At 31.2% G+C, this 22,342-nt stretch overlaps 2 protein-coding genes across 2 annotated transcripts in view; both read left to right on the forward strand.

The window, feature by feature from the left end:
• The window catches only part of LOC139502676 (E3 ubiquitin-protein ligase TRIM45-like), a 101,382-nt gene that overhangs the window by 34,836 nt on the left and 44,204 nt on the right, over nucleotides 1-22,342 (forward strand). The window lies entirely within an intron of this gene.
• On the forward strand, nucleotides 11,948-13,189 carry LOC139504161 (putative leucine-rich repeat-containing protein DDB_G0290503). Its single transcript, XM_071294224.1, has one exon. The coding sequence runs from the start codon at nucleotides 11,948-11,950 to the stop codon at nucleotides 13,187-13,189; it is 1,242 nt and encodes a 413-aa protein (XP_071150325.1).

The following is a 22,342-nucleotide window of genomic DNA, read 5'->3' on the forward strand; positions in this document are numbered from 1 at the left end:
AGAATCTGCTGATATTTTGAAAAGTGACCTTTATTCACACCACATATTTCTATATCTATTTATTAGCTGCTGAAGACTTAAATGAAATTAGAAATGGATGTAACATGACAAAATAATTTTCCTTGTATTGATAGCTAAAACAGCAAAGCAACATCTGACACAAATTCCTAAATTCATAAGTATTAAATCGATCGATTTACTCCTACTACGCTTCTGAGACATGCTTAATCTGTATTAATTACAAAAGTGTATGTTCCCTCTTGCGATGTAAAATTAGTTTGGATATGATTCGCATGTGGTTTATAACTTGCAAAAAGAAATTGTGTCCATAGGAAGGATAAATGAATTTGTTGATGTCAACATAATTTAGGACATCACAAAATACCTACTGTTGATATAAGCGGTTAGAATTGTTTCTAATGTTTGAATCCTGAAATTTTCCCTTGTTAGTGGTATGGTGTACTGAATATGAGGACATACGTTTTTAAGTATAATTCTTTAAATAGCATTGGATTTCATAAAAACAATAACAGAATAACCTGGCTTGTTAAAAGTGGTAACAGAGAAATAAATTGTAAGTAGAATAAATACCATTAGACCGAGATAATTCCTTCTTTCATTTCGTCTTTCTATGACTTACTGACAAAAATCAGTTCAAAAAAGCTAATTCATACCGTAAATCAGAAAATTCGATACGTGAAGTACTCCCCTTGACAATACAAAACGTTATATCTACACGATATTAAAGAATTCCTAATCTTTTCCTTACTTGAAATTTAAAGTAATGTGAAACGGAGAAATTTATGATTATAAATCTCCCTTTTAAAATAGACATTTCTCAAGTCATGAATGATGAAATATCATTGAAAGGTATTTTTTGTAAAGTTTGGAAAGTATTTTCAAACAGGTAATATCCGTGTAATTGTTTTTTAAGTCATTTTTTTCAATTTTCTAATTGAGTTAAAAATTTATTTAGCAAATAGACCACACTATCATTAGTTGTAATTGCAAAATCAGAGAAAACGCTTATTCATATGTGCTTTTTTTCAGAGACTTCGTACTGGATTAATGTTAAATACAGGTAGGTTCTAATGGATAATGATATTGTCTTTTTAACATGGTCAATATACTCTGGTTTAGTGATCTATATGACGATGAGCTACTGTGTTATTCATGTACACCAAACATAACAACATCAAACAACAAATATTCGACATGTTCAATGTTTAGTATTAAAGAAAACAAATTTCGATATACAAGTACACAAGAAAGCTTGAATATACAATACCGGTGAAACGTGTAGAAAAGTCAAACGTTTTAAAACTAATTATGCACGTTAAACATGTTAAAAGAGTCAATGTACTCTGAAAGATGCTTTGATTTTAGTATTCACATCTAATTCACACCATCTTTTAAATAGTTAATTTCTCAATACCTTGGAAGCCCAACTTTGATTGCAGATATATGAGGAGGATAATAGTTTAGAAAGAGGTTTTGTGAAGCACTTTTGGCTCAGCAATACACTTTTGTGTGTAAGAGTTGTCAAAGTTACCAGGATTATAATTTAGTACGCAAGACGCGCGTTTTGTCTACATCAGTGACGTTCATATCATAATATAAGGACACTCATGTAGTTGTTAATGTTTCTGAAATGTTTTAAGTATTACATTACTAGGTTTACAGACAAAAAAGGTTTATAAATGAACCAGCAACATTAGTATCAGATTGATGATAATGATAATGATATCTTTCTTTCTATCTATCAGGGAACTACAATGACTTTAGCTTCAGATGTACACTGTGGTCGGTGTAGCAATTTCAACATCAGAAAAGATGCGAAGAGATGGTGTACTGATTGTAAAGAAGGGTTTTGTGAAAATTGTGACAAAGTTCACAGAAATAACAAAACATCCAGACGGCATAATATTATTTCCATAGAAAAGTATTGCAAGGTTGTAAATATTTCGATCTCTGAGGTTTGTGAACACCATGGAGAAAAATTAGAATCGTACTGTAAAACACACGATAATGTCCTCTGTAAAAAAAGAGTGACGAAAGATACCAAAGGGACAGTCAAACTCATAAATCTAAAACAAACTGACACCGCCATGGCAAAAAATGAAAAAGACAAACAGAAAAACAATAGTACACATGACACAACATAGAAAACTAAAGAATAAACAACACGAACCCCACCAAAAACTAGGGGTGTAAAGTATGTGTCCCTTTGAACCACAATGTTTGTTCTGATGTTATACCAATTAGCATTGCCTCAACAAATGCCATTCGCTCAACTGCATTGACTGATCTTGAAGGATTGATTAAGAGAACTCTGCTCAACTTGACGCAATGCATCAATAATCGTAAATTCGCAACAATGGAAATTAAAAGGGAAGAGTGGATTATTAGAAGAAAAATACTTGAAACACGAACCAACATCAATGGCCAACTAGACAAATTACAGGAAAAATTGCCAAACGACTTAAGATCAACATCTGAAAGAAGTATATCAAAATATTTGAAATTTATTCAAAAAATGAACTCAATAGAAGAAAAGCTTATCAAACTAAACGATCATACAACACGAATAAAACAATTTTCGTCAGACAGAACAGTATTTCTTGGCACACATCAGATAAGTACTTTAGTCGTAAACGAGACGAAATCCATAAAGAATTCAATCGTTGATACTAAAGACTATAAATTGACAATTAATATCAATACCCTTATTGAGAAATTATCAAACGAAGTTAAAGAATTTGGACGACTGAAGGTCTCAGAATCTACAGCCCGCTTAGAATTTAGGGACCATAAAAGGCAACAAGCTCAAATAAGTATCAACTACCCAATACAGATAAATAATTCAAACAAAAAAACTTCGGTTAGTAAAAAAAATTGCGATACAGTCAAAGTATAACATGAATATTAAAAGATGCGTCATATTGCCCAATGGTAATTTACTGATGACAAATTTTACTGAAAAAAAGAACTTAATCGAGTATAGAAATATTGATAAACATATTCGCAACATTGCAGTCTCTGGTCTGCCGTATGATATTACTGTTGTAGATTCCAATCGTATTGTTGTGACATACGGTGGCGCAAACTGTTTAGACATAATCAATAGTAATACTTTCAGCGTTGAAAAGAAAGTCAGATTAGAGCATCCTTGCTATGGAGTATCTCAGAACGAAGGTAAACTATACGTAAATAGTGGAATCTTTACAATGAGGTTCTGAATATATCAGGAAAACATCTTGAAACAAGGAAAATAGGAAGTCATGGTATTTATTACATTATAACTAGACGTGATAGGATATTCTACATAGAGGAGATCACTAACCTATTTCATTGTTGTAGTTTAAATGGGGATGAGTTGTGGCAGTTCAAAGCTGACTCCTTTAAATCCATTTACGATGTGGAAGTTGACAAAAACGACAACGTTTACGTTATATGTTACAGTACTAATAATCTAACAATGATACACAATGATGGAAAACACAGTCAAGTATTACTGACAGGATCGGAAGGACTGATTCGTCCACGTGCTGTACACTATGACAGGGAGAAAGACAAAATAACTATATGCAATGAGAAAGGAGAGATCATGGTGTACACAGCCTTGACAATACGACACACTGCAGTTTGAAATGTTATCCCGATCGTTAATTTGTCATTGAAAATAAGAAGAGAAACAAAATCACCGTTTGAAGCTCGAAAACACAACATTATCATAACATGAATTCCCTTTACGTTTTCAATTCTTTGGTTGAGGCTTACAAACGTACAGTTATCTTTTACACATTTCTGGTTCTAATTTCAGATTCTATGGATCTATGAATTTATGTTATTCGTGATAAGACTTTCATAATATCTCGTGATTTGATAGCATTTTAGTAGTGCAATGATGGATTTTTGTTTTTTAAATATAATAACAAGAATGTGAATAAAAAAAGAGACATAATAGATTAGATACCTTCTGATTATAGTAGTGTGATACTTTTAAAATTCTGACCCAATCTGACACACATGTATCATCAAAACATAACTAAAACATGAATGATGGATATATAAATACTAAGACAGGTCGTATATCAGTGCAAGCTCACACTCAGGAATATGTTACCCTTCGGTACTGAGCAGTGATAGAAATATTGTTACTTAGTTAAGACACAGACACATCGTACTGTTCAACCAATTTGAAATGGTGTCTGAAAAATTTACGGCGTGTCATTTTTAATTTCTCCATCTCATTACTACTATATTGAAAGAGTTCTGGCGTGCGGAACATTTTTCTGTTAGTAAAGTCTGTACATGTATGATGATAACGTATACATAAAGATATGTACACAAACGGGGCTGAGGGTATGTTGCTTTTTAGAAATGACAAATTGATATCATCCTGTTTGTCATATGCATATATTTGATTCTGATGTCGTCAATCTGTGCCACTATTGATTTACAGATCAAAGTAGTCTTTTTAGTATCAGTGGTACCTTTCATGTCATATTCATTGGGATATATGACATGCAAGAACGGACTTAACTATTGTTTATTCAGTAATAGGACACCATCAATATATCTGAGAGTAAAAATAAAAAAATTATAATTAACAAGGTGCGTTTATATTTTGTCTTTAATATGTTTAGCAGGATTCTAAGTGTTTTATCTTCATGCAAGTACTAAACAATTCAGCCAGTTTTATGGGGAGATAATATTAAAAGGAAGATGTGGTATGATTGCCAATGAGACAACTATCCACAAAAGACCAAAATGACACAAACATTAACAACTATAGGTCACCGTACGGCCTTCAACAATGAGCAAAGACCAAACCGCATAGTCAGCTATAAAAGGCCCCGATAAGACAATGTAAAACAATTCAAACGAGAAAACTAACGGCCTTATATATGCCAAAAAAATGAACGAAAAACAAATATGTAACACATAAACAAACGACAACCACTGAATTACAGGCTCCTGACTTGGGACAGGCACATACATAAATAATGTGGCGGGGTTAAACATGTTAGCGGGATCCCAACCCTCCCCCTAACCTGGGACAGTGGTATAACAGTACAATATAAGAACATTAGAACCCATTTGAATAGCATCTGTCTGTTAAAAAAATCCCTCAATCTCAAAAAATATATTGTCGATGAAAATGTCCAGCATTTTCAAGATATCATTTTCAATGAGATAGTGATCTAAGATTAAGCAGTACATCTTTAGAATCTTTAGAAATCCATATCTGATTGACATCACTGGTTGAATATATCTCATCACAATATTTTTTAACTGTAGAAAAAAATAGTAGTCAACACTTTAGAAAAGATGTTGAGTCGAAAATCTTTATGATCCAGTTATGTGTCATTTTTATAAGATTGCACTTTGTGAATTCAGCTGTTACGCAAACCACGCCTCTTTTGGGGAGTTTTAGAATATTCATAGAAAATTAATTTTGTTTACATTCTGGTTCCCAGTTATGCTCTGTGTGTTCCATCTCATAGAGACAAACCTTGGGAATGTTACCAGTAAATATACACGTGCATTTTGTTTACATTGGAATCTGTGGTAACCCTTCATTAAACGTAGGGGTAGTGAAGAAAATTAGTGTTAGTTTAAAAGTTCAGGGCATATAAACGTTAAAAATATGCCGCACAGCCCTATATTTTGACCTTTGAAAAACAGTGTAGTGCATATGAACTTTCAATTCTAGGATAAGATAACTTCATAGTAAAAAATGTACAGTTTTAGCCGGAAGAGGAGTTCCTATTGGAAATTGCATTGTCAATATTTACTGAAATGCAATTTATGAGAAGTTTTTCGAAGCTTTTGTAACTTTTATAATGATCGTCGATTTCCTTCGTACCCTTTGATTTTTATCAGAACAAATAAGGAGATTTGTGATTTTGAAAAATATCATCCTTTGAAAATTGTGTAGGATTATGAGTTTTGCTGTTTATTTCAAGCTCGTTCGTGGAACATTGTACGTAATATTGTTTTTTTTTTAGGTTTTTTTTACATATTTTTTTCCATTGTAGGCGTTATCAGCTGAAACTATAACTTATATTTGTCATTAAAAAAAGTAAAAAAAAAAAAAACATCCACAAACTCCAGGTTCTTGAATGGATAAGACACCCGTGTAACAAGGATCAATAACATGTGTGCTTTTATCAAACTACGATGTGAAGCTATTTGTTTCATATGATTATCAAGAAAATCTTGAAACTATTTTCATTAACAACAGTTCTTTCTAATTAGACTCATAATGGTATAGCTACAAGCAAGGACACGTACAAATCAGATTTGGAACAGTTTAGATTTTCTATAACCCGATTGACTTACACTACTATAGGATCACAAATTTATTTTGATAAGCGCTTATATGAAAATCTGAAATCCTGATGTTTATGCATTAACATAAACTGCTGATACATCCGGTTTTGTTTATTTCTTTCGTTCCCGTGATCTATTCGGTTTTTTAACCTTTATTTGTATATCTAATCGGTTTATTAGACTTAAAAATCTGCAAAGTTCTGCATGTTCTGATGAATCGATTAATTCATAATATCCTCCATATGTTTTAATGCAGCTTATATCATCAATAATTTTGACCGACTACTTCTTCCGTGGTGTGTGAAAAAAATGAAAGGGTTTCCTTTGTTGATCACGAACTTCCTAATCTGTTGTGTTCACAGTTAGCACTACTTCTCATATGCGAACAAATCAGATGTATGTACAAACTAATGAACGAAAAAGCAAATATGATATACAGCAACAAATGACAAGCACTGAATAACAATATTCTGACTTCAGACAGGCACACATAAAATGTGGCGGATATCAACATGTTTGAAGGCACGAATCATCACCCTTATGTTGGGGCAGTGGTACAACAGTACAACATATGAACATACTGTAAATATCAGTTTAAATCTCAAATCAATAAAAAGCAGACAGACATCTAACACAAGCACAGACCGGATGTGTTTAAATATTTGAACATGTCAGAAACAAAACAAAAACAACAGTAAGTACAGATATAAGTATAAAGGTACTCGCAGTTACTAACAGCTAATTCAAAGCCAATAACAGCCCACAAAAAGTAATTTGTCTAACACTAAATCATTATAGATTTGTTCAGTAAATGTTACTTTGCTGTATGCTAGAGTAACTAGGAACTTTGTAGTTTGATTAAAATTTGGAGGTTCTCTTCTTCTGTTATTTCATTTGTTACAAATGAAGATCATTTCGACTTTTTAAAAACCAATTTCGATTTACTAAAAATCACTAGTTTTCTATCCTTTGACATTTATGTCTGAGATCGCAGTGCGTTAGTTTATAGAACCTTATTCCAGTAGAAACGTGTTTCAAATTAGAATACTTATTCAAATGCTTTCATACTCTATAAATTAAGTGACAACAGAAGTATTATCTGGATTAAATGTATGCGTCTACATCAGGCATTGATTACCTTAGCTGTATTTGGCAAAACTTTTAGGAATTTTGGTCCTTAATGCTCTTCAACTTCGTAATTTATTTGTCTTTTTAACTTTTTTGGATTCGAGCGTCACTGATGAGTCTTATGTAGACGAAACGCGCGCCTGGCGTATTTACTAAATATAGTCCTGGTATCTATGATGAGTATATTTATTCTTTGAATGTATTTCACATTAAGATCATTTTCAAAAACGTCCAAAAGTCCCAACCTAACAAGGTTTATTTCTAAACAGAACTGATGATAACCCAAAACATCAATCTAGACAGATGTGTGGGCAATTGTTTATCACTTAACCAAATAAAAGTTTAAAACGAACATCGTACGTAGTCCAAACCAAAAAATGTTATTGCAAGCTAAGCATTTTATGAACTTTAAGTTACAAATTCATGCAGTTTGGTTAGTGGAGTCACTCGATGCATAATCTGTGAAAAACATCATGTATCAAAAAGGCCTCTAACAGAGAGATGAAGGGCTGAATAATTTTTACAAATATGTCAATATGTCAAATATATAATAAAATGTTGTATATGTCCATGTTCTAGTACGATTAAAAAACATAACATTATGATCCTGTTAATTAATCTAGTACAATGGAAGTTGACTCTACATGTACCTATTCATTATAATATTCACATGATTTGTTCCAAATATCAGCAAGACATATTTTGATAACAAATCATAAGAAAGTCGTACGTTTTTTTATATAGAAAATTGATAGTCTTATATATAGTTAAATTATTTATACCAGACAGACCTTTATACGACACAACAACTCTTTGAACAACTGAAGGAGTTATAAAATCTTTATTTCAAAATTATAAAAATTTTGAATGCATGTTAACATCAGGATTTTTACAAAATTATCATCGTTTGTAAGTCATCATGATGTTTTGGTTTTGATCAAGTTTCGTTAAGTATTGTTCCAACAGTGTGCATAATTGCTGAGTTATCATTTGACAATAATCATTGGATACAAAAAAGTCATGTTTCCCGAAATGAAACCAAGGGGAAAGACCGAAAAGAAAGCAAACAAATGTAATACATACCATTTACTACGGAATATTTGAAAATGCATTAAAAAGCTTAACATTTAAATGATTTCCTTAACCAGACATACAATCCAAACTTAGATTAGGTTTAAAATACACGACATGCATATATAAAACCAAATTGGGAAAAAATTGAAGCAAAAGTGCCGACTTCGAATCTTTACTTTAAACATGTTTAACTCATCATATGTATATAATACCTGAGTTGATATATTTTCACTCTGATTTATTTCATTGTTGTTGACAAAGTATTTTCAAACAAATATCTTTAAACCAATAGCCTCATTTTAACAACGAATGATATATATGCTCTTAATGAAAAGATAGCAGAACAAGTATATCAAACGATAGTAATATTTAACAATATTTAACAACTGATTACCGTAATCAAGTTAGTTAAACAAGTACGTGTCATTTGGTATTAATGCTGATTAAACCTTGAATATAAAAACACAATGTTTGGACAGATACAAGTAGAAAAGTAAACAAACAGAGTATGTATATACCTGTCTATCAAAGTCCAAAAATAAATTTTATCTTATTGTCCTCAAACATTTTTCAGTATAAGATATTCTGAAATTTAATTGACCCAGAATAAAGAGGAATATGTCCTCGTTCAAATACATTGATCATCCAAAATAAAAGGAACCCTTTCCCTTGATTCGCCACTGGACGTAAGAGTATTTATATGTACTGTTAGCTACCCAAAAGCCAATAAAAAATCATGTTACCAAGACATAAGTATCAATTATTACATATCCAACAAATTCAGAGTAGAGATGTCAAATTCAGTCTGAGAAACGGATGATCTTGTGCAATGTCGAAATAAAAGTAAAAAGTATATACAAGATGCAGAATAATCGGTTCTCATAGCGGTATATATATTGTTTGCGGGGCAGTTTTCAGTCTTTCTTTTTATGTTGTTAAATAAAAACTAGGCTAGAAAGCACATCAGCAGGAAAATACTTTACAAAACTTGATCAAAGGCAAAACAGCAAGATGACTTACAAACAATGACAAACCTGATTTCAACATGCATATCATAATTTTAGTATTTTGAAATATATATTTTATAACTCCTTCATATCAAAATTGTTTAAAGAGTTGCTGTGAAGTATAAATGTCTTTCTCATACAAGCACTTTTACTACATTGAATATTATAAAGCTTTTCAAATGTACATCATTAATATTGAAATTAAAAAAAACCAGAGGTATTTTCGAATGTTTATGGTTTAACTTGTTTAAAAAGTAAAATCAGAAAAATACTGAACTCAGAGGAAAATCAATTAGGAAAGTCCATAATCACATGGCAACATCAAATAACAAAACGCATAAAAAACGAATGGACAAGAACTGTCATATTCCTGACTTGGTACATGCTTTTTCAAATGTAGAAAATGGTGGATTAAACCTGGTTCTATAGCGCTAACCCTCTCACTTTAATAACAGTCTAATCACATTCCGTTATATTTGCATGATGCGTTAAATAAACAGTCACAATTAATAAAATAGTCAAAATATGGGTACATCAGTCATCATCGTATAACAATTTTAAAAGGCGACAATTTAACCGAACACAAAAACATCTTCTATCTACGAACACATTAATTGATTTGAGTGTCTGACGTCAAATTTTTTTTATACGTCACATAAATTTGTCGTTCAATGTGCATACAAACAGTTTTAAAATTTACATAGGCAATGTAAGCATACAGGGTTAAAAAATCAAACGAATGTAAGAATAAATTACAGAAATAGACCTATATTCAAACTAGTCCAAAAGTTATAGGTAGAATTTATGAGAATCCAAAAATAGTTAATACCACTACGCGATTGAATGATTTTGACGTTTGTGGTTCAACGTATTTAGTAATTCATAATAGAAATATATCATAATGACATATAATAGACCAAGTGTAATGTATTTCTTTAATTACAGTGTTGTTAGGTCTCTATTTAAGATATTTTTTTCTGTAAAAAGTGCGTATATGCATCGTGATTAGGTGATTACGTCATAACCACACATAAACATCTGTTTTCGAAAATCAACCGGGATAAAAAATACTATTCAACTATAAAAAAAAAAGAAGTTTCATAAAAGAAGATGAGACAGTTACATTATCACACAGGTTGTGTTGAACCAACGAGATTTTAAAGGTTTCGCGCGTTAAAATCTTATTTATAACGAGTCATGTGACCTATGACTACAAACAAGGATCAATGTTCACAAGGTATGTCTTGACAATACAGGTAAAGTGTATTCGACAAAAGTTATGTGACTATTTCATTTTCTTATTACTGGTCAACAACTTAACAATACTTTAAGAGTTATTTCCTCTTGTTATTTCTATATTTAATTTTATAAAAAAAGCAAGGTGCCAAATAGTGTATGTCATCCAGAAAATGGGTTTGCCTACCGTCATTTTAAGTTTGGATCTTGTTATTTACGGACGTATCATGGAGCAATGAGAAATTTTAACTGCTATAAATAACTTATCTTCCCCTAGTAACGTGGAACCTTTTTCTATTCTTTTGATATTTTAACAAACTTATAAGATAAGTTCATGAGGGAATTTTTACCCTTCTGGAATATCGGTGTCAGCGTATATTTGTTCCACCTAACAGAAGTTCCAACGGAAACTTTATTATAAACATTGTCATAATACCTATACCTGTTGGAACAAATATTCTATACCATTTATTCCGTTAGGAACATTTATTGTAATATTTATTCCTGTCGAAATAATATTCCAGAATATTCTTTCCTTTTGGAACTTATGTTATGAAGGAACTTCTATGCCGTGACATCACAACCCCCTTTTTTGCGTACTCATCTTTACATTCATTACCAGTATAAATAAATAAAATAACGTAAAAAGTGGTAAAATCAACTATGAAAAATCTTCCTTGTAATTATCCTATTATTTCAAAGAAGATAATGTATAGAATGCTCATAAAAAATCTGTCATGCAGCGGTTATTTCCTTGCACATTGTGTAACTTTCATGTGAAAACATGTAAAGAATGATAAAAGACTGAAGAAACCAGTTCAGGGAAAGCACTTTATTAAACAGTGACTGTATAAATGTATATTAGACAAAACAAATAGTTTTTGTTTTAAATATTATATTCAAGAATGCTCCCAACCCAACTATTTTCTAAATCACTCTTTACTTTGATTCAAATATTTCTAGTGGGATAAAAAAAATACAGATACTAATTAAGGAACTTTTGTTTTAAATATTGTATTCAAGGATTCTCCCAGCTCAATTATTTTCTCACTGACTCTTTACTTTGATTCAAATATCTCTGCATTTGGTGAAATAAAATACAGATATTGATGATTGTTTTAAAGAAATTAAATTAACTTTTTCTTCTCTTTCAGTAAGTGCAAATGGCTACAGGAAACCATATATCGTGTGGACCTTGTATGTTTGATGACGTCACAAAGGATGCAGGAAGATGGTGTACTAATTGTGAAGAAGGATTATGTGAAGATTGTGAAAACGTGCACAGAAAAGGTAAAACCACAAGAAACCATAGGGTTATTTCAATAGAGGACTACCGCAAGATTGAACACGTTTCAATCTCCCAAGTCTGTGAGCATCATGGAGAAAACCTGGAGTGGTTATGTAAAAGTCACGACGAAGTCCTGTGTGTTGTTTGTGTACCATCAAAGCACAATGCATGTTCTGATGTTATACCAATAAGTGTTAACTCAGCAGACTCAAGACAATCAACTGCATTTTCTGATCTGGAAGAGACGATTAACGGAACTCTACGTAACGTGAAACAATGCATCAAAAATCGTGAATCTGCTTCAAATGAACTCGAAAAACAAGAACTGGAGATTAAAACCATGTTTCATGAAACGAGAACGAATATAAATAGCCACCTAGACAAGTTACAAGAAAAATTGTTATACGAACTTAGATCTTCATCTGACACTTGTAAATCAAAATATATCAAACTCCTTCAGAAGCTTAAGTCAACAGAAGAAATGCTTACCAAAGTTAGGGAACAAACAACACATATGAAACAGTTTTCTTCTGACATACAAGTGTTTCTTGGAACGCGTCAGGTCAGTAGGCAGATCGTACGCGAGGTAGAATCAATCAAGAGCGAGTTTGATGCTACCAAGGACTATGAATTAAAAGTATCAATGCATAGCTTAATCACAAAATTATCGAACGACGTTGAAGAGTTTGGTAAAATAATGGTGTCAGAATCCGCCACTAACTTCGATCTCAGAGCCCAAAAATTCGATCAAGCTCAAATGAAGATCAACGTCCAAAGGTCAAGAAGCATATCAGACATACAACTTCAGCTAATTAGATCATTTCAAATTAAGAGTAAAAATGAAATTAGTGTTATAGGTTACATCATCTTACCGAATCGTAATTTGCTCATAGCGAACAAAAAAGATAATCATTTGATAGAGTACAGCGATACAGGGGAACATATCCGTGACATTCCAGTATCTAGCAAACCATACGGTATTGCTGTGATAGATCCTGATCGTATTGTTGTGACGTACGAGGAATACTCATACATTGAAATAATGAATTACGAAAATTTTAACGTTCAGAAGAATTTTCGTTTACCAAAGAATCACTACAAAAGTCTAAAAGTCTGAAAAGACCAGTTTTTGTCTTAATTTGCATGAACTTTTACTTGACATTCTCCAAAAGTATGACTTGTGTCTTAATTTTTCTTGACAAATTCTCATTTATATCAAATTTGTATGAAATTTACTTGACATATTCTCGACATTCTGAATATGGTCTTAAAATTTCTTGACATATTCTTGACATTTGAATACTGTCTTGAAATTTCTAGACATGTTCTCGACATTCTTATTTTTTGTCAGTATGGCTTGACATATTCTGATCATTTTGAATTGTGTCTTAAATTTACTCGACAGTTCTGAGTTTTACAAATCATGGCCAATATTCATGATATAACTTTAATCTTTATTTCTCTTTATATAATATACAGATGTTTCAAGTCACACTTCACAAATAAAAGTTGGGCATGTAAAATAATTGAAAATTTTGGTATATAAATATCTTTACAAATGCATATATGGCAATGAAATCTAATGTATAAAATAATTTAAATGTGGGTGTGTTGATATAAAACAATTTAAAATTGAGTTTTTAAATAATTACAAATTTTGATTCCTAAATCTTATAAATTAAATGATTAAAACTAATCATACTGTAGACATATTTCAATCTACATTCATAGTATTCAATGTTTATATGGTAAATTATTATTGTACCAAAATGTGGCTTATATAAATAGCAAATTATGATGATATACAAATCATTCATTTAACAGAAGAAAAATTTGTGTAATGTCATCTGTTGGAATATATATTAAGTATTACACATGGACAGGATGTTCCCAATAAAAGTAAGGTATTCAACACCCCAGAGTACACGCAACTGTCAAAAAGAAATTACTGATTTACCCGTACTTAGCCATACAGTTGACCGACCATGCCACTACAATAGTAAAAGTTTGTTCATATATGAACATGAAAATCATCATTTTGATGAAAAAAAATTGAATTAAAATTGATTTTCTTCATCAAACTTATGAAGTTAATTTTTTTAACATAAAAAAACAATGAATATTTCCCAAATATTAAAAGAAAAGTATTATCTTCTCCAGTCATAATTAAAAAAAAATGTATTTATAATTGGTCCATTTTCTATAAAAATCATTGGTCTCAAAAAGACATGCATAATTTAGATCTAAACATATTTTCTTTTACGGAAGGAGTTATCACAAATATTTATGTTTGTTAAAAAATTATAAAATTCAACACTCAAATTGGAATGAAGAATGTGTTTTGGTTGTTCTAAAAAACGAAGAAGGTATTTGAATCAAGATGGGAACAAATTCTTTAACCTTCACAAAAAGCCCCCCCCCCCTCTTTTTTTTAGCCACACACACACACACAGAAGGGTCCAAAAGAGACGCATGGTCACATTTTAAAACTGCCTACACAACACCTATGTTACATGTTTTAGTAAAGAAAGCAAATCTGACTGGCAGTTTTGCGAACGGTAATAATCTAAATGTTGTTTGTCAGTAACTTCAACTTATATTCCAAGAAAAACAAATAATTCAACGTTAAAAAAAACAAATCAAAATTAAACTACATTGGGGATTATACAGGGTATCCAATTTAGTTTCACCAAAAGGGTATCTTACTATACCAAATTAATCCTTGATTCTTCAAAGTTAAGTTTAGCCATAATAAGTATATAACAGCAATAGAATGTCATAATCAGTGCAGAATAAGTCTGTTCACATTCTAAGGCGAAATTTATACTGTTGAGATAGTGGCAAGATATATTTAAGACTGTCAAGAATGTGTCGAGACATATTCAGACATTATTTAGAATGTCAAGAATATGTCAAGACACATTCAGACATTATTAAGAATGTCAAGAATATGTCAAGACAGATCGAGACAAATTTAAGACAGTCAAGAATTGGTCAAAACTAATCCAGACTCTTATCAGATGATACAGGATGTGTCGAGAAATTTTAAGACAATGTTCATACTGTCAAGACACTTGTCAAGAAAAATCAAGAACCTTATTAGACAAATTGATACTATGTCAAGAAATTTTAAAAATTATTCAGACAAATTAAGAATGTCGAGTAAAAATTCATGCAAATTCAGACAAAAACTGGTCTTTTCAGACTTTTTGACTTTTGTAGTGAATTGTTGGGGGGTATCTTACGCGGATGGGAAACTATACGTAGTCTATGGAGACAGTATACAAGTTCTGGATGTATCTGGACGACAAATGAAAACTATAGAAACAGCATCTATGCGTGTAACTCGTATAAATGTTACCAGAGAAAAGATTATTTGTTCAGATTGGGAACAGAAAAAAGTATATTGTTGTCAAATGAATGGGAAAGAATCATGGCAGTTCCAAAAAAACAGCATGAAGTTTCCGAAAGGTTTAACGGTAGATAATTACCAAAACGTTTACGTTGTGGATTTTATTTCCGAAAATTTAACAATAATTCAACATGACGGGAGTGCCAGTAAGACACTACTGACAAGTTTGGATGGACTGCGGTTTCCATCAGATGTGTATTATGACAAGGTTACAAATGCATTGCTGATATGCAATGAAAGAGGCACGGTATCATTGTATAAAGTCCTTTAACATTGGTCGAATAAAATTGCACTAGATTCTAGTAATCGAATTTAGAAAAGTCAGTACAATATATCATGCACTACATGTAGTATTCACTTAAATGAATTGAAAATAATGAAACATTCACATTTTTTGTAGAGGAATGTAGTCAGGTAAAATAATTAAAAACAAATAAAAGTCCAAAATGATAGTATCAAACTTATGAAATCAGAAGTGCATTAGTTAAGGGAATAGATAAGATAACAATTTTGATTGGAACATCTTTTTGTGTCATTCAATTTCGCAAATATGTTTTATCTATATGTCTTTTTGTTTTTCTTGGTAGACATTTTTGTTTGTTTTTATAATGATAAAGAATATAATATTATTATGCCTGTTGTATCCTTATTTCTGACATAATAACGCATCATGTAAACAAATCGGAATTTGATGAGACTGTTATTAAAGTGAGAGGGTTAGCGCTATAGAACCAGGTTTAATCCACCATTTTTTACATTTAAAAATGCCTGTACCAAGTCAGGAATATGGCAGTTCTTGTCCATTCGTTTTTGATGCGTTTTGTTATTTGATTTTGCCATGTGATTATGGACTTTCCTAATTGATTTTCCTCTGAGTTCAGTATTTTTGTGATTTTACTTTTTATGTATGTCTGCTTTTTTAACACATTATTTCCAATATAATTGAATTTTATGCGACTGCCATACAAGTGAGAGGTTTGGCTAATTATAAACCCAGCTTTAAATTACCATATTTTTCAAAAGAAAATGTATGCACCAAGTCAAGAATATGACAGTTTTTATCCATACATTAAAGCTTTTGATTTGGTCATATGATAAGTAGATTTTCCGCAATATTTGAATCTCAAATCGTAAGGAAAGAAATCTAAAATCTTCTTACAATTTGGGTATTGGCCGTTTTATGAGCTATTATATGAAAAAAAAGTATATATACATGTATATAGGGCAAAAGACTTTAACTATTAAATTCCTGTACCTAATTAGGAATATGAGAGTTCTTGTCCATTCGTTTTTTTGGTATTTTGTCATTTGTTTTGCCATGCTATTATGGACTTTCCGATTAGATTTTCCTCTGAGTTCAGTATTTTTGTAATTTTACTTTTACCCTGTATTGAAAGTAAACAAAATGAATGTGAAGTTAGAAGCCGGCTCTTTATTCGATATTCGATATTCAATATCCAACTGGCTGCTAGCAGTCGGTTACATATGTGAATTTACTTGAAAATGATAAAAAAATATATAATATTTGTTAAAATTAAAAGGATGATTTTTATTGATGAAAGGAGTGAAAAGAGTGAAAATCGTTTTATGACCCCTTTAAGTTGTCTTAAACTTTCGTTGTCCTCGAATATCAACACTTATCTATTCTTATATAATATAAAAAAGAAGACGTGGTATGATTGCCAATGAGACAACTATTCACAAAAGACCAAAAATGACACAAACATTAACAACTATAGGTCACCGTACAGCCTTCAACAATGAGCAAAGCCCATACCACATAGTCAGCTATGAAAGGCCCCGATAAGACTATGTAAAACAATTCAAACGAGATAACTAACGGCCTTATTCAAGTAAAAAAAATGAACGAAAAACAAATATGTAACACATAAACAGGCGACCACCACTGAATTACAGGCTCCTGATTATGTAAGTTCACTGTTGCATATTTGTCTTTATGTAATATAGATTTTTTTTATCAAAACTGTAATTCTATCAATCTGCCTGATATTAAGCAGACAGTAATCAGATTTATACGTGACTAAAAGGAATAAGGGTACACTTCCTGTCTTCTATGTTAACGGAGGGCCAAAACACATGCCAAAGTACCAGTTAGATATTCAAAATATAAAGCGAAAACCTACCTGAGACCACTTATCTGACGGCTTAACTGTTGAAACCGAGCTGCTGATTACTTTACTACTCATATGTAATAAAGGAGGAACATTTTCAATGTACAAAGTCGTGTAACGCTTTTAAATCGTATAACCTGAGAATAATTTGTACGAATTTGCATGTTTACTGATAAAAAAAACAGCCAAAATGAGCCGTGTCCTCCTTAAAACAGTGATTGTTATATTTCTAACTAAATTATCATATGGAAATGGAGGTACCTAACAGTTTGGTAGAAGTTTTGATGTTATTTAAATCGCATTTTACTAGGATTTTTTGTATTGAATTAGAATATTCATGCTTCTTAGTTTGCTTTTTATTACTGAGCTCAATCGCATCTGTGTTCAAGGCATTTGGCGTGTCATTGAGTGAATGTCTTGCGTGACAGGTTGCATTATCTGGTCCGTTCCACATTTTAGTTCGGAATTACACTTTGTGAAATAAAAAAAAATAAGGATATGCGGTATGAATGTCAATGAGAAAACTATCCACCAGAGTTCATACATGAACTTGCATGTTTTGATACAGAAATGTAATGAAGTGTAGATTTTTTTCATTTGAATGCGCACATTTGTATTTACTGTAAGAACATTAATGGTACATATTTGTTTGCACCAGAAATATATTTCGACAAACAATTTCTCCTGACGACTGCTCCAGGACAAAATCTTTGAATATCCGACAAGATATAACTTTGAGGATCCGATTAAACAAAAATGATCCTAATCATAGCCCAAAACGATCAAGGAATCAGAGCTAAGCGTGATCATGGTGATGGAGATATATTTCCTTTTTCAAATGATGTAGTAATTTCAAAAACCGTACAAATCACACTGGACATGATGAATTGAAATATTTGACATATACAAACTCAAACTGTGGGAAACGCATCAAATATAAGAGAAGAACTACGACACAACAGAAACACAGCATTAAAATGTAACACACACAGAAACGAACTATAATATAACAATTGCCATTTTCATGACTTGCATGATTATCAATGAGACAACTATTAATAAATGTGGAAATGAAGAATGAACATTCATTATCACTGAACTAGCATATATTTGTTTAGGGGCCCATTCAGTTATATATGAGAAGATCGTCGTGTGGTGAATCATGGCATTTTTACGCTTTTTATAATTTTTTTCTTAACAGATCGATGGTATGTAAATTACCTGTAAGTATGAGATGTTTGCGCATGCCCAATCGTTAATATAGTAAGTCAAAGTTTTGACAAGTTTGTGATTTTGAAAATGTTAACAAATCTATGACATACATCAATTATTTCGATTCAAATAGTAAAAATACGGTAATTCAGAAAACTGAAGCGCAGATAAGTGTATCTTGTGAGTGGCTGTTATATTATACCCAAATAAATCTATGGCTTGTATTATGTATAATAATAGAAAAATGATTTAATCCTCAATCAAATCATTGTTTTAGTTGGGTATTATTTACCGTCACATCTGCAGTTGCCACTGGGCCGATACCTCTACTGGTGGAATCCAAGTACTCGAGGGTAACATCAGCTCAAAGGATAGTACTTCGAAATTGACAAGATTTAAAGCAGTACCTTCTGAAATTGCCCGTTAATAATTTTTAAGATTATAAAAAAAAATATAAGATTTCAAATTCCTCATGTAAAGTTGACCTTAGACGGATTTTAATATTATAAGAGTCTCTTGGGTCACAAAGGTATTGAACTGTTTCGGTTCTCATATAGATTTTAAAAAATTCGGATTTGAGCGTTCCTAATGTCCAGTAAAGACGCTTCGGACGCATGACATTTATAACGTGTTGTTTTCATTATTTGACATGTCGTTACTGAGGAGTGAGCCACCATGTTGACTTTAAGTAATCCATCATTGTACAAATAATGTAAAAGAATAGAAAATCAAACAGCACCTACCTCAAAATTCTATGTGCATGTTATACTTTTCTGGTTGGAGAGTATACGGAACGGGATAACTTTCAGCTTAAGAGTTTAAAATTAGTCTGACGATATTTTTTTAAATGACGTCAATGCAACAAGAGAATTCATGGAATTTTGAGGAATTTCATTTTCATGTTGTTCATTTTTCCTAGCTCTAATACTTTCATTGTTTTGCTATCTATTAGTTTAAGAATTATAGTTCTGTAGGATTTTTTTCAATTTTAACTTTAAAACATCGAAATCGCACACAGGTTATGTTAAATTCGGATTCATATTTGAGGAAATTGTAACAACAATTACTATGTGCATCTAAATCTGAGATAAGTATAGCCATATCGAGAATTTGACCATACTGTTTTAAAAAAGCGAAAGAAGGATGTCGTTTAGAATAAACTTTTAAATATTTCTACCACGATTATTCAAACGAAGTAAATCCTGTAAATAAAAACATCTAAAGTCATATTGTCAGGTCGCTGTGGTATTATATTATAAGAAAAAAATATAATATATAAAAATTATATATTGCAAGTTGAATAGGAGGAAACCGCTTATTATCGTAAGTTTCAATATATAGAGAAAATGGAAGTTACATGGAATGTCGACGACCGTCTATTGGCCAGGGGATAGCTTTTCATAACAATATTCAAAAGGTAAAAGATGACTACGTTCGAAGTTGGTCGAATTATTATGTAAACCTCTTGTGTTAAATTGAAAGATCTGATAAAGTTTGATGCAAAAACTCCTAAAAGATAATATAATACTCACTTTAATTAGATTTTTAAAAGAATTTCTTACTTTTAATACAAATCATTTTTTTATCTGGTCATGATAGAAGATAATTCATTTGATTAAATGCTTGTGTCTATTGAAAAAAAAGGTAAAGTAATCTTTTTAACAGAGTTTACAAGAACGAAATTTCCCCAATAAAAATGTAAATTATATAGCCGTGTTAAACCGACACTTTTAAATTGTTCAAAATATCCCGCTTTTAAATCTTATTTATGTAGAGTCACTGTATCGATAACGAGGTATGTGTATCCATAAACAGGTTTAAACCAAACGCTGTGTGTCAGAAAATAGTCGTGAAATAATTGCATGTAACAGGAAACCAGGTAATCTTAAGCTTTTCCTTGTTATTTTTGATATTACATGTATCATATGAATTGCGAAAAAGTTATTTGTTTTAAATATTGTGTTTAATTGATAACAGAAAGTTGAAGTGGGAAAATTTGTACTACAATCAACTTCCTTGTTCAAAAGATTTCTTTCGCGAATAAAATGTCACATATTTTTAGATAAAGATTTGATGTACTGATTAACTGAAGTATAAACATATTTTGCCTTTATTGGGATAATTGTTTTGATGATTAGCACATGATACCTATTCAAATATAATGTCCTTATAGGGAAAACGGTACTATTTATTCTGCCATAGGCGACAATACTAACATTTTCTAAATTACCAGTTTTTATAATAAAAACCTGGATAAAACAGTTATGTGTGGTGTTAGTACTTTATTACTGTATTCTAAAAATTGAAACCAAATAGTGTCATGAACAATTTCAAACGGAGCTTGTTTATGTTATCCATGCCCACCGTCATTTTGCACCAAATTTATGAAATTTTGGAAGCCTTTTCGAATAATTCTCTAGAAAATATTTCTATAGGTTTTAAAATTTATATTGTAAATTAACACACTGCAGTTATTCATAGATAAATATAGAACTATATTGTACCCTTACATCCAATCACAGCGCTTCTAAGTTGACTATCTTCACCTGTCTTGGGTACACAAAAGGCCAACCTAATGCTGGGAAAATGTAATACAGTGTACTACCGTTTTCCCTTTATTTCTGATGATTTTCCCCTGCTGACATTAAGGGGGAATTATTTGTCAAATTCATGTTCACCGAATTGACTTAATATTTCTCTCTTTATAGTTAGCAAAGGTACCAGGATAGTAATTTAATACGACAGCCATAACTTACTTTGCAGACAGTCATATAGCCTGATATATATAAAAAAGCTTTGACAACAAAAAGCGACCATGTGCAATTGATTTTATCTAAAATCATAAATTATGCATCTTTAATTAAATGTTAACGGCAAAAGAAACAGATGTAATCAACTTAAATATAACAATTAGGCTTTTTTAACCGTTTCTACAAAGACTTCCATTTCATTTGTTTAATTTCAATTTTAAAAACGCTTGATTTACTATATCAAAAATAAATTAAAAAAACATAGTAAGTCCAGAAAATATATTTTCAAAATTAATATTACACCATCTGACCTATTCAAAAAGTTGTTTCAGTTTTTAAAACAGTTGTTTGTTCTAGCAAACTATTAATATCATTGACATCAAGTTAAGGTAGCTAACAATGAAATAAATCACATGACCCTGTAAAAGAAACTTCACCAAAAAGTATCATAAAAATAGCGTACTCCAAGGTAAATTCAATTAGGAGGAAGTCCATGAAAGTTATCAAATCAATCGTGACACCTTCTTAGCCAACTGAATGAATGGAAAAGAACTATCCGATTCCTCACTTTGTAGCTTCATATATGTATAGAGGCATTTTTAGAAAAAAAATGGAGTGTTTTATTTTGTTTTATAGCTACACAAACCTCCCATTTATATGCCATATGATTGTAATTCCGTTATATCAACATCATTGTCAAGCCAAGTAGATATTATTGACTTAGATTAAAATAATTGGGATCCAGCAGTAAAAACTGTGTAAAC

The sequence above is a fragment of the Mytilus edulis genome, chromosome 14 (genome assembly GCF_963676685.1).
Source record: "Mytilus edulis chromosome 14, xbMytEdul2.2, whole genome shotgun sequence".
In the NCBI taxonomy this organism is placed as follows: domain Eukaryota; kingdom Metazoa; phylum Mollusca; class Bivalvia; order Mytilida; family Mytilidae; genus Mytilus; species Mytilus edulis.

Coding starts and splice junctions, on each gene's coding strand:
- LOC139504161 (XM_071294224.1), top strand. CDS start 11,948: ATGGCTACAGGAAACCATATATCGTGTGGACCTTGTATGTTTGATGAC.